This window comes from Haematobia irritans, chromosome 3 (assembly GCF_050003625.1).
Source record: "Haematobia irritans isolate KBUSLIRL chromosome 3, ASM5000362v1, whole genome shotgun sequence".
In the NCBI taxonomy this organism is placed as follows: domain Eukaryota; kingdom Metazoa; phylum Arthropoda; class Insecta; order Diptera; family Muscidae; genus Haematobia; species Haematobia irritans.
In genome coordinates, this window is record NC_134399.1 from 144,889,910 (window position 1) to 144,904,805 (window position 14,896).

At 33.5% G+C, this 14,896-nt stretch overlaps 1 protein-coding gene across 1 annotated transcript; it reads left to right on the top strand.

Moving 5' to 3' along the window:
- The first annotated feature begins 3,732 nt into the window (after positions 1-3,732).
- LOC142230074 (farnesol dehydrogenase-like) lies at positions 3,733-4,683 on the top strand. Its single transcript, XM_075300701.1, has 2 exons — positions 3,733-4,397; positions 4,460-4,683. The coding sequence occupies exons 1-2, from the start codon at positions 3,825-3,827 to the stop codon at positions 4,634-4,636; spliced, it is 750 nt and encodes a 249-aa protein (XP_075156816.1). The 5' UTR covers positions 3,733-3,824; the 3' UTR covers positions 4,637-4,683.
- The last annotated feature ends 10,213 nt before the right edge of the window (positions 4,684-14,896 follow it).

Consider the following 14,896-nt stretch of genomic DNA (forward strand, 5'->3'; position numbering starts at 1 on the left):
GGGTACATGTCTATGGGTGCTTTTTGTCAATCTGACTATAGCTCATAGACAATGTTGCCGGGGAAAATGTTGTGTTTACCCTACAAGGACAAAAAAAGTTCCCTACTTTCCCATACATTCCCAAACAATTTTTCCTACTATATTTTTCGTTAAATTTAAAAAAAATTTACAAAACAAAAATGGTTCTAAGTACTTTATTATCTTAAAACATCAATATGCAACGTATATAACATAGAATATAAATTTGTATTACCACCACGGTTGCCACAGTTAGTAGAATTCTACCCAAATTAGTATTTTTTTTTTGTTAAATCTCTATAAAAATAAAATTTTGGAAAAAGTTTCTATAAACAAATTTTTGTGAGAAATTTTTCTATAGAAATAAAATTTTGACAATAAATTCTATAGAAATAAAATTTTGAGAAAAAATTCCACAGAAATAAAATTTTGAGAAAATTTTTTATAGAAATAATATTTTGAAAAAAATTTCTATAGAAATACAACTTTGACAAAATGTTCTATAGAATTAAAATGTTGATAAAATTTTCTACAGGAATAAAGTTTACCACACATTGTTAAAGATCAAGCCTTGCCGGCTTCTAATTTCCTCCTCTAGAGCCACCAAAATGTAAAAATTATTACAAATTGTGTTGAGTGAAATTGTCCTACATTGTGGCCCTACGTCCCTACAAGTCCTACATATGGAATTTACCCTACTTCTAGCTGTGTTGATATTGCACCTACGGAGTTAGTATGCCACTAATATTGAGCCCATTCTTAAAAAAGAGAAAATCGTTAAATTAGTTTGTGTAATAAATAAAAATTTGTAAAAATCGAGCAATATTCTTATGTAAGAGCTACAAGTACGTATAAGAACGATCGGCTAGTACATCAAAATTTTAAATTTGAGTAACATTGGTTAATAAATAAGAGTACTATGGCCAAATTTGGGAAAATCGAGCGATGCATATGTATGGAAGCTATATCTAAATCTGAAACAATTTGCATAATATTTTGCTGGTTTCATTAATTCCACAAAAGGTTACCTTGTGCAAGATTTGAGTAAGATCAGTTAAGAAATGAGGCCTGTATGGTCAAAAATAAGGTTATTAGGGCCGAATTTTTCAAAATCGGGTGATACATGTATGGGAGCTATATCTACACCTGAACCGATTACGATGAAATTTTGCACATATAGTTAGTACTATAGATGGGAGCCACCGTGGTGCAATGGTTAGCATGCCCGCCTTGCATACACAAGGTCGTGGGTTCGATTCCTGCTTCGACCGAACACCAAAAAGTTTTTCAGCGGTGGATTATCCCACCTCAGTAATGCTGCTGACATTTCTGGGGGTTTCAAAGCTTCTCTAAGTGGTTTCACTGCAATGTGGAACGCCGTTCAGACTCGGATATAAAAAGGAGGTCCCTTGTCATTGAGCTTAACATGGAATCGGGCAGCACTCAGTGATAAGAGAGAAGTTCACCAATGTGGTATCACAATGGACTGAATAGTCTAAGTGAGCCTGACACATCGGGCTACCACCTAACCTAACCTAACCTAACCTAACCTAACCTAGTACTATAGATGACTGGATCTAGCCAACTTTTAGTAAGATCGGTTAATAAATAAGGGTTCTATGGCCAAATTTGGGAAAATCGGGCTATACATATATATGGGAGCTATATCTAAATCTGAACCGATTTCGATGATTTTTTGCACATATAGTTAGTGCTATAGAAGACTACATTTAGCCAAATTTGAGTAAGATCGGTTGATAAATAAGGGTTTTATGACCAAATTTAGAAAAATCGGGTGGTACATATATATGGGAGCTATATCTAAATCTGAGCCGATTTCGATGATTTTTTGCACATATAGTTAGTGCTATAGAAGACTACATTTAGCCAAATTTGAGTACGATCGGTTGATAAATAAGGGTTTTATGGCCAAATTTAGAAAAATCGGGCGATACATATATATGAGAGCTATATCTAAATCTGAACCGATTTGGATGAAATTTTGCAGACTTGAAGGGCGATGGAAAAGATTACCTTCTGCCAAATTTGGTGACGATCCGTTTGAAAAAAAGCGCAACGTGACCCCATTTGTCGAAATCGGGCGATACATATATATGGGAGCTATATCTAAATTTGATGCGATTTCTTCCAAATTCAATAGCATTCGTCCTTGTGCCCATATTTATATATATATATATATATATATATATATATATATATATATATATATATATATATATATATATATATATATATATATATATATATATATATATATATATATATATATATATATATATATATATATATATATATATATATATATATATATATATATATATATATATATATATATATATATATATATATATATATATATACGGAATGACAAAGTTAATATACCCCCATCCTATGGTGGAGGGTATAAAAATGGATACAATGTAGATATAGTCCTTCTATATGTATTGTCCGATTTCGAAAAATGGGGTTATATTGCGCTTGTTTACCAACTGGCAATCTTCACATTTGGAGCAAGGTAATTTATTCAGCACCCTTCAAGTTCTCAAAATTACATCCTTATATGTATCGCTCGTACAATGTAATATTCTGCAGCATAAACTAAAACTGCCAAATATAGTTCAAATCCCTTCAATTTTATATATAGATATTATAGATCTGTATAATATGGTCTTACTCAAAGTTAGCACAACGTATTCTTCTGTAGTACCAAATATACTTAGAAAAAATCATCTAAATCGGTTCAACTTTAGATATAGTTGCTTTATATATGCATCGCCCTATTTTACCAAATTTGGCCATATTAGCCTTATGGTTTTTTTTTTACTTTTCTTGCTAAAATTTGGCATAATATAATATTCTTTGATATAAACTAAAGCTGAAAAATATCATTCAAATCTATTCAGATTTTGATATAATCATATAGACTCGAGGTGTGGACGTGAGTAATATTTTACACACGCTCACGTACCCTCAGTACGGAGACATTTAACTCACGAACGATATATTTGATAGGACGAGAATAATATGGTATTCGAGAATAATTTCATTAAAATTAAGCCAACGGAAATGTTTCATGGATATAAGGAAACCTTTTTATTAAGACAATGAAACTTCTACGTTTCGTTGATAACAAGGAATTTAACATAAATACAATAACGAAAAATTTCCTTATATTAGCGAATTTGTTTCATTGGCTCAATTTTAATGACACATTTTGTTACTAATTCAGTATGGGTTATTTAGGGTATGATATATTCGAGCCCGCCCGACTTTCTACTTTACTCACTTATCTTTTCTTACTGATTTATTGTGTTTCTGCCATCTACAACTATTTATTGGATAATTGATACAGCTAAAATGTTCATATTTTATGGTTTTTTGTTTAGTTGTAGAATAAAACAATAGTTCCATATTTCCCTGCGGATGCTTTCATTAGTGGATTAACTGCACGCAGATCGTTAATAAAATCTCAACGAAAGTTAGCAAATCCCATGGAGATTGCAATAAAGTCTTAATTTAATTGTAACCCACATGTCATTCAACTATGACTAACTTTCGATGATGATGATGATGGCGATGTCACAACTAGTATTTATCATGTCAAATATATATGATTTACTTGTCTCGCATGATTGTAATAATTTGAGATGTTTGAAAGTCATAAAAAAGTTATTAATATATTTCTATTCAGAATATCAGTTAGTGTATCAGTTTTGAATAAATTATTGGCGAAAGCACTTCAATCGGAGAGAGAAATATTGCAAAACACCTTAAGCTCCTCTCAAATGGAACGTTGGCAAAATAAAGTGGCGGTGGTGACTGGAGCTAGCTCGGGTATAGGAGAAGCTATCGTTAAAGATTTCGTCAATAATGGTCTCCAAGTAATTGGTTTAGCTAGACGTCTAGATCGTATGGAAGCCGTACGCCAACAATTACCAATGGCAAAACAAAAATTTCTAACCCCCTTGAAATGTGATGTATCCGATTTGAAATCTGTAAATGAGGCTTTCGATATGATTATTGCAAAATTTGGAGGAGTAGATATATTGGTGAACAATGCTGGATGCATCAAGCTGGGACAGCTGACCACCATGGATGTCAATGATTTGCAACAAGTTCTACAAACTAATGTAATGGGTGCTGTCTATTGTACGCAAAGGGCATTTAAATCAATGAAAGATCGTAACTTTCCTGGTCATGTCATTCTAATGAATAGTGTAGCTGGTCATGGTATAGTAAATACGGGTCCAATGCTTCCCGAGACTAATATCTATAGTCCAACGAAATTTGCTCTAAAGGCCATAACCGAGATTTATCGTCAAGAGTTTAAGGGTTTCGGAACTAAAGTCAAAGTGACTGTAAGTTTTGAACAGTTTTAAAATATTGAAATGATTTTTTTTATTTTACATTTTTTTTGTAGAGTATTAGTCCTGGAGCTGTGGCTACTGAAATTATACCAAACAGTTTCCGCGAAGTGATTGGAGAATGTATTCTGAGAGTGGAGGATATTTCCTCTGCTGTCCTTTACACAATTTCTACTCCACCTCATATGCAAATTCACGAAATGATTATTAAGCCCGTGGGAGAGATGTTTTGAAAATGTCTATATTACATATTCAAATAAATTGAAACTGTGTAAGAGTATTGGATTGCGTTTTCTGGATTTAGAGGCAATAACACAGGATATGTACGGCAGTATCGGACCTTGGCTTTACTCGATATTATATACTCGATATTATATACACCAAATAGTGGGTATAATAACTTTGATCTGCCAAAAAATGTGCCTACACCCTCAAAAAAAATCGCTTCTGTAAGATATACCCCAAACACATTTTGCTTCAAGCATATATATTTTCAGGATTGGTCCAAACAAAATATTGTTTGTATTGTTTAAACAACAGTGTATGCCCTAAGGTGAAACATAATACCTTAAGGCATACACTGGTAAAAAAAAGTTAATGAAATTTTCTTTGTGTGGATATATTTTTAAGGCGTCAATTGGTTACTTCCATTACGAGTATTTTACTTACAGCATACTGTCTATGTCTCTCTTTATAAACACATATATGTTTATAGGCTACTTCTAAATTAATATATGTTTGCATCTAAGTATATTATATTTACAAACATTTTATGTCCCGAACATAATACGTTCTAACATATTAACATATATGTCCCAAACATGCTATGCTAGTTTATGAATATTATATGCTTGCACTTAAAAATATTGTGTTAAAAAATTTGAGTTCCAACCATATAATTTTTACACCCAAGCATATGGAAAACAGTTTTTTTCGTCCGTGTACCAGAGATATTGATTTAGACCCCATAAAATATATACCGATCGACTCAGAATCACCTCCTGAGTCGATCTAAACCGCCTATCCATGTATTTGTTGTTCGCAATTATTAACCGATTTTGATGAAATTTGGTACTTGGCGGTTTTTTGGCACAGGGACGACAGTTAAGCCCCCTCAAATGAAATCAGTGATTAATAAAGTTATAAACGAAAAGACTCGTTCGGTTCTAAAAAAAATTATCTTTACACCAATATTTTGGTATTTTTCTGAGTCAAAGAAGAAGAGAATTGAAGCGAGAAGACATTTATGACACATTTAAATTTTAGTTTGGAATACATGTTACTAGGAGACAAATTTGAATTTATAAGATTTTTCTGATTTTTTTTTCTTCATGTGCCATTAGAATCTTTAAAAACATGTTAGCGACAGCTTCTATTTTTGAACGCTTTTTCCCTTTATGGTAAAGTTACAAAAAATCAACAAATAATAAAGATAAAGACTATTTCATTAATTGTAAAGAATTTTTCAGAATTATTAAAGTCAAGTTGACCTTAGGTTTGGTGGCAGGCCGATGTATCAGGCTCACTTAGACTATTCAGTCCATTGTGATACCACATTGGTAGACTTCTCTCTTATCACTGAGTGCTGCCCGATTCCATGTTAAGCTCAATGACAAGGGACCTCCTTTTTATAGCCGCTGAAACCACTTAGAGAAGCTTTGAAACCCTCAGAAATATCACCAGCATTACTGAGGTGCGATAATCCACCGCTGAAAAACTTTCTGGTTTTCGGTCGAAGCAGGAATCGAACCCACGACCTTGTTTATGCATGTCGGGCATGCTAACCATTGCACCACGATGGCTCCCTTAGTCCAACAAATTTTGTTTCCATGTAAAGAGGATATTTTTGCACTGTACTTAATTTTTATAGAAAAATGTGGGAATAATTAAAGGAGAAAGAAAAGAAAAAGGCGAAATTATTTTTAGGAGTTGAATCAGCGACCGAGGCAAAGCGACATATGAGCAATAGGATTACCATATCTAGACCCAAAGAAAAAATTCCCCTTTCTTATGAAGTATTTCCTTTTAGAGAAAATATGTTCGAATTTATGATAAGTGCTTACACAATTTTTTCTAAACTGTTCTATTCGTTTTTAAAGTCTGAAATTTTGTTCCTCTGAAAAGAAAACTCTTCAGTGTAGTAGTTTTCCTTAAAGATGAACGGAAAAAATATCACCAAAATATTTGCAAGTAAAAAGTTGATTGAAGTTGAAATTTCTTCAATTAATAAATTAAGTGATACAACTAACTTTTTACTTATGATAGAAATATTAAATTAATTAACTGAATGATTGAACATTTTTAAATTTTAAATTTTTTTATGTTTTAATTAAAAATTTATTTCAAACAATCAATGTTATAATCAAACTAAAAACAAGTATATACGGCCGTAAGTTCGGCCAGGCCGAAGCTTATGTACCATCCACCATCCACAATCGAATTATTTAAGTTGCGATAATGCTTGCCGATGGCAAGGTATCTTAATACCTCCTAACACCATCTTCTAAATTGTATGTAAGTCCATACGTTGTATATATTAAACCAAAAAAGATCGATCTAATACGTATATAATTCAGTTTGACAAAATTTTCTATAGACATGAAATTTTGACAAAATTTTCTATAGAAATAAAATTTTAATAAAATTTTCTGTAGAGATAAAATGTTCAAAAAAAATTTTATAGAAATAAAATTTTGACAAAATTTTCTTTAGAAATAAAATTTTAACAAAATTCTCTATAGAAATAAAATTTTAACAAAATTGTCTATATAAATAAAATTTTGACAATTTTTTTTTGGAAATAAAATTTTGACAAAATTTTCTATACAAATGGTAGACTTTTGGTAGATTATTTTTGGCTCGAGTGGCAACCATGATTATGAACCGAATAAAATTTTAACAAAATTTTATATAGAAATAAAATTTTGACAAAATTTTCTATAGGAATTAAATTTTGAAAAAATGTTCTATAGAAATAAAATTTTGGTAGATTATTTTTGGCTCGAGTGGCAACCATGATTATGAACCGATATGGACCACTTGTTGTGTGCTTGGAGATCGGCTATATATAACTATAGACTCTTTGAGGCTCCGCAAGCCAAATCTGGGGATCGGTGTGAACTAATTTTTGCATGGTCATTAAAGATCATATACCAACGCAATGTACCAAACTTCAGCCGGATCGGATGAAATTTGCTTCTCTTTGAGGCTCCGAAAGCCAAATCTGGGGATCGGTTTATATGGGGGCAATATATAACTATGGACCGATGTGGACCAATTTTTGCATGGTTGTTAGGGACCATATACCAACACTATGTACCAAATTTCAACAAGATCGGATGAAATGTACTTCTATTTTAGGCTTCGCAAACCAAATCTGGGGATCGGTTTATATGGGGGCTATATATAATTATGGGCCGATGTGGACCAATTTCTGCATGGTTGTTAGATGCCATATACTAACACCATGTACCAAATTTCAGCCGGATCGGATGAAATATGCTTCTGTTAGAGGCTCCACAAGCCAAATTTGAGGGTCCCTTTATATGGGGGCTATACGTAAAAGTGGACCGATATGGCCCATTTGCAATACCATCCGACCTAAATCAATAACAACTACTTGTGCCAAGTCGATAGCTTGTTTCGTTCTGAAGTTAGCGTGATTTCAACAGACGGACGGACGGTTGTTAAATATCATATACGATGACCACGTACCGAATTTCAAGCAGATCGGATGAATTTTGCTTCTCCTAAAGGCACCGGAGGTCAAATCTGGGGATCGGTTTATATGGGAGCTATATATAATTATGGGCTGATAGGAGTCAATTCCTGCATGGTTGTTGGATACCATATACTAACATCACGTACCAAATTTCAACCGAATGGGAAGAATTTTGCTCTTCCATATATAATTATGGACCGATGTGGACCAATTTTTGCGTGGTTGTTAGAGACCATATACTAACACTATGTACCAAATTTCAGCCGGATCGGATGAAATTTGCTTCTCTTATAGGCCTTGCAAGCCAAATCGGGGGATCGGTTTATATGGGGGCTATATATAATTATGGACCGATGTCAACCAATTTTTGCATAGTTGTTAGAGACCATATAGTAACACCATGTATCAAATTTCAGCCGGATCGGATGAAATTTGCCTCTCTTATAGGCCTTGCAAGCCAAATCGGGGGATCGGTTTATATGGGGGCTATATATAATTATGGACCGATGTCAACCAATTTTTGCATAGTTGTTGGAGACCATATACTAACGCCATGTACCAAATTTCAGTCGGATGAAATTTGCTTCTCTTAGAGGCCTCGCAAGCCAAATTTGGGGGTCCGTTTATATGGGGGCTATACGTAAAAGTGGACCGATATGGCCCATTTGCAATACCATCCGACCTACATCAATAACAACTACTTGTGCCAAGTTTCAAGTCAATAGCTTGTGTCGTTCGGAAGTTAGCGTGATTTCAACAGACGGACGGACGGACATGCTCAGATCGACTCAGAATTTCACCACGACCCAGAATATATATACTTTATGGGGTCTTAGAGTAATATTTCGATGTGTTACAAACAAAGTTAATATACCCCCATCCTATGGTGGAGGGTATAAAAATGAATCAGATAAAGCAGAGCAAAACTATACAATTTTTATACCCACCACCACAGAATGGTGACGGGGGTATAATAAGTTTGTCATTCCGTTTTTAACACATCGAAATATCGATTTCCGACTATATTCTTGATCAGAAATTCTAAGACGATATAACGATGTCCGTCTGTCTGTTGTAATCACGCTACAGTCTTCAATAATGAAGCAATCGTCCTGAAATTTTACACACACTCGTCTTTTGTCTGCAGGCAGGTCAAGTTCGAAGATGGACTATATCGGTCCAGGTTTTGATATAGTCCCCATATAAACCGACCTCCCGATTAGGGTCTTGGGCTTATCGAAATCGTAGTTTTTATCCAATTTGCCTGAAATTTGAAATCTAGAGGTATTTTATGACCATAAATATTCTGGTATTTTAGGCTCACAAAAACGTGTTTCGGATTAAGTTTTTATCGGTCCATTTCGTAATGCCTCCATATAGACCGACTTCACTTCTTGAGGGTGTAGAAGGCGCACTGATCATGAAAATTGCTTGAAACTCAATGTAAAATTTCCAGATTTTACTTCTACAGATTTAAGATTTCAAATCAAGACGTTATTTTATAATTTTCTTGCACACTTACAAGAGATGTTAATGATTCCTCTAAAACTCAAACAAAAATGGTTCTTATAAATCAAGAATCTGATATAGTCCTCATAGGTGAAATCTTTAAATTTATCTTCGGGAAGTGTCCTCAAGTCCTCAAGCCCTCCTGAAATTTCAAAGGAAACCCTAATATTTGGTTCATGGCCCGGCCGAACTTAGTGCTGTACATATTTGTTTTATTTATTTCATATTTCGGCTTGAGGTCCTATAAAAAATCTTTTCACGAGTTTTGATTAATTGTAGAATTTATTTTGCCAATATTTCGACTAATATCCTCAGTCTTCCATGGGGAATCAAATTAAAAGAAGGAAAAAGAGAGTTTTCGTTCGTTCCCAAAGAAAGTCATCAATTGGAAAATTACCTTAAGCCGAATTCGAAGAGTTTATGTTTTTGGTGTCTAGAAATTGCTCTTAATACCCGACTTCTTCCATTTTTAATAATTTTTTGAGCCAGAAATATACTCGTACATGCACGCTCACAAAAAATCGCTTCTGTAACATATACTCCCAAACATATTTAGCTTCAAGCATATACATTTTTGGGTATTGCCCAAACATTTATATGTTTGATCTCTTCCAATATATAATATGTTTGAGAGCATATTGGTCTAAACAATATATGTTTGGGTAGTCTAAGTTCCAAACATTTTGTATTTTTGCATCCAAATTCAATAATGTTGTCTTCCAAAAAACAATATGTTATTATGTGAACATATGATATGTTTGGAAGCATTTTGCACCCAAAAATATTATATGCTTAAAAAAATTCTCCCAAACAATATTGTGCCCAAAATTGTATTTATTTATTTATATATTTACAATCATAATGAATTATGAAAATAAACAGGTAATATAGGTGCTAACAACATAGGTTTTCGACCTGAATGCTCAAAATTTTGTTTCTGCCTAATTGTATATTCCCCCACATCTTTCTCACTTCCACGAGATTTTTTAGTTCTTAGCACCTTTTTCTGTAATACAAACATTGTAGAAGAAATTATTCAATTTTATGATTTTTTTATTTTAAATTTACCTTTTGCCGGACGGGGATTCGAACAGCGGACCACACAGTTTGTAAGGATCAAAGAAGTAGCTGATCAATTGCCCAAGGAAAAATAAAATGTTAATTTTGTAATAACAAGCAACAACCACCAACTTAGTTCAATATCGCTCCCTGTTAAATAGCGCTCCAAGCTACTAAACACATATATGTTTATAGGCTATTTCTAAATTAATATATGTTTGCATCCAAGCATATTATATTTACAGACCTCGAGCTCGTTTTTATCAACAATTATCAATTGGAAAATATTTACAAACATTTTATGTCCCAAACATAATATGTTCTAACATATTAACATATATGTCCCAAACATGTTATGCTAGTTTATGAACATTATATGCTTGCACTCAAAAATATTGTGTCTTTTTCATCCGTGTGGCTACATCCCCAAAGCTGTAACATATACCCCACTTCATTCTGCTTCAAGCATATATATTTTTTGGATAGGTCCAATCAAAATATTGTTTGTATTGTTCAAACATATTATGTTTCACCTTAGGCATACAGGGGTAGAAAAAAATTTTAATTAAATTTTCTTTGTGTATATATGTTTTAAAGGCGTCAATTTGTAACTTCAATTCTTTTACTTGCAGCATACTCTCTAGGTCTCTCTTTTCTAATGTCTAAATTAGTATATGTTTGCGTCCAAACATGTTATATTTACATAAATTGTATGTTCCGAACATAATATGTTCTAACATATTAACATAAATGTGGCAAACATGTTATGCTAGTTTATGAACAATATATGCTTGCATTTAAAAATATTGTGTTAATCAATTTCAGTTCCAAACATATAATTTTTACACCCGAACATATGAAAAACAGTCTTTATCGTTCGTGTATATTAGTCAGAATCTCAGATTCACCACCGACCCCAATGTTGGTTTGAGGGCGTCTTTAAATTTTTTCCAGCTGATTAAATATTCAATGTTAACGATACAAGACGATCAAGAAAACGACACAAGAAAAATTGATATAATTATATTTATATAATTCAATTATATTTATATAAATCAGTATCTGCTGCCAAGCCTCCTGAACAGTTTTAATTAAGTTTTCTTTTTATTTTACCCATTTTGGTTGGCTTAAGGTGTGTTTTACTAAAAGCTATCTCATTTAACGAAGCCCGCCTAAAGGCGGGATTGGGTATTAGAGGGTTAACAACGCATTATAGAAATCTCAAAATATTTAATTTTCTGTGTACCTGCAAAAATATTCTAAGACACTGTGTTGCAACTTGGCGTTAATAACATTTTAAAATTCTATTCATTACGTCCATGACTTTCAAAGCTGAGTGAAAATCGTGTTGGTAATCCACCAAAAGTATAATTTAGAATTTCTTCTTCTACTTCAATTTGGAGCTTTTTCAATAACGCACAAACGCACTTAACATTGTAAGAAAATTTCACTTTGCAATTCTCGTTCTTATCTATCCCCAGTTGGAAAGCCATAGCACGTAGCAACATTTAGAGTTTTGGAGAATTCTTCATTTAAGCAGTTTTTCATTTTTCTAAAACACTTTTCCGGTCCCAGTTTCTCCGTCCCCCTCTCGTTCTGACCGTCTCCATCTTAACCCATAGATAGGGAAATTTAAATGTTGGACAGTTAAAGTTGTTGCTTGTTGGACGAAATGGATGGAATACAAATGGCAAGTTAGGTAATATCCATCAACACCAGTTGGTCTTACGAGCATACGAGTTGCGTGTGTATGCATATAGAAATCCTTGTTAGTCAAGGTGTAGTTGTAGTAATGAATGGAAAATCTTTTCGAGAATTTTTAACTTGCTCGCTTCCTGTTAACGAAGGCTAACTTGGAATATTATAGCTGCAGTTCATTGGTGTGTAGATTCCGAGAATTATTCAATTCACTGACCATAAAAAATTATTTGTTTTTGAAGAGTTTACATTTCCTGAAATGGTGCTCTAGAGTGATGTATGGACTAAGTTTTAAATGAAATAGGGAGGGAGTGGAAGATTACTACTTGCTTCTTAGCTATATTGAGCCACACTATGCATTAACTTCAGAGTTTCATTTATTATTATTTTCGGCTTGATTATACCTTGGATTATTTCAAGATTTTGCATGCATTTAATTTCCATTGCTTAACTCAAGTATCAGGACGGAGTTTACCAATCCCTCTATGATAGGAAAGAGTTATAAATGTTAGAAATTTTGTGGGAATTTTGGGAATGTAGTAGTAGTAGTAGTATCTTTTATTTAATTCATTTGTTTTTGCTCATTATTACATGAATTTGCATACATGTTACTAATCTATGGAAACAAAATTACATTAATTGGTAATGCTCTTATATAAATTCATTAAATTAAAGATTACAGCTATGACATTTTGTCGTCAGCCGGTATTTATATTATCTAATTAAGATTAATTTTAGTTAAGGGAAATATTATAAATCAGATTGAATTAAACGTGAATTAAGCATATTCGCTTATAATCAGTTTGCGATATCGTAAAGAAAGTGTGATATATTTAACCAGATTTCTCCAATCATGGACTCCTGTTCAATTTAGTATTCTTATTAGCTCAATCTCGGTTAAAATTGGTTTACAAAAGCATTGCAGTCGATAACCTCTTAGCACTGGGCATACTGCCACAAAATGGTATATTGTTTCTCTTTCGGCTAAGTTACACAACGTACATTGCTCTGTGTTTCCTACGTTTGTACTTCTGCTGTTAGCATTAAGAAAGATTAAATCCAAACGAGCTTTAAAAATCCATGTTCTCTCCCAGGCATTGTATTCACCATGAAAATAGAGTCTTCCTCGTGACAAGTCTAGATTTTTATAAAACCTGGATCTACTCTGCAGAGCCATTTGGATTGATTTTTCCCTATTAGCAAGGGTCATTTTATCAATTAGTATCTGGGCATTGCGGCTCCATTCTCTAGCTGTCATATTGCCTACAAATTGTTGAGCTTCGAACTTGCTTGTTAAATCTAAAAGATTCTTCATCCAAAATATTTTCTTTGCAACGATTATATATTTCGTGTGCAGCTGTAAAGAATACAGATGACCCTCTTCCAATTCGGTTTCAATATAAAGTGCATAATTTGGGAATGCTAATTTATGATTAAGATATACACCAAACAAAAAAAAAAAAAAAAAAACAAGTAAACTAGGTTATAGGAAAAATTTACTATCCCGTGCGAAAATTGAACTAAATTATATTCCAAATTTTGAGATAAATTAAATTAAAACATGTATACTTGGACGCAAAGATTTTGACCTCTCCTAAAAGATTTTGGTATTGATTCCTAGCCAAAGATATGGCTTCTTTACAATAAAGACATTTTTTACAGACTTATGTGTATTTAAATCAATCAATCTTTAAATCAATGTAATTTGGTACACGGTGCTAGTATATGGTCTTTAACAAACATGCGAAAATTGGTTTATTGTTAAACCTGCTTTTCGAAACTGTAAAGCAACCTCCTGCAAGTGCTCGTCAAAGTTTTCGGATACGATCAGAAGATCGTCCAAATATACGAAAACTCGTGCATTCATGTGGTAAGCATTGCCGTATGTAGACATTTTTAACCAGGGGGCTATAGCCCCCCTATCTATACTACAGTAACAATATATAATGGAAAATCATACATAGGTTTTCACATTCTAGGGGGGCTATTTTTTTCTGGAGGGGGCTAAGCCCTCCCCCCAGAGGCCTTACTACGCTTATGGTAGTAAGGTATAACTATATCCATTAAGCGGCACATTGTCTGGGGTGCATTGCAGAGCCCAAAGGGCATTCTAGTGAATTGGTAGAGGGGCCTATTTGGAATAGTGAATGCTGTTTTTACTTTAGAAGACTCATCATCAATATATTGAACGGCCGGCAGTCGTGATAAAATCCCCTCAATATTGGGAATCGGATATGAATCTTTGATGGTAACGGCGTTTAGCTTCCTGCTGTCTAAGCAGAAACGGACTTTCTCCGGTTTCACCAATAAAACTCCTGGTGAGGACCACGGGGACTGTGGACTTTCTTCGATAACTCCTAGCGATAACATTCTATCTATCTCAGACCATAGTACCTTTTCTTTTGCCGGAGAAATCGGATAAAACTTTTGTTTAATTGGCCTAGCATCGCCTGTGTCAATGTGATGGGTTATCAGGGTGGTGCAACCTAATCCATTTCTCTATGAA

Excerpts from the sequence above, each read along its gene's own strand:
- LOC142230074 (XM_075300701.1), top strand. The coding sequence starts at position 3,825 with ATGGAACGTTGGCAAAATAAAGTGGCGGTGGTGACTGGAGCTAGCTCG. Across the intron at positions 4,398-4,459 it reads GAACTAAAGTCAAAGTGACT|AGTATTAGTCCTGGAGCTGT; the intron begins GTAAGTTTTGAA and ends TTTTTTTTGTAG.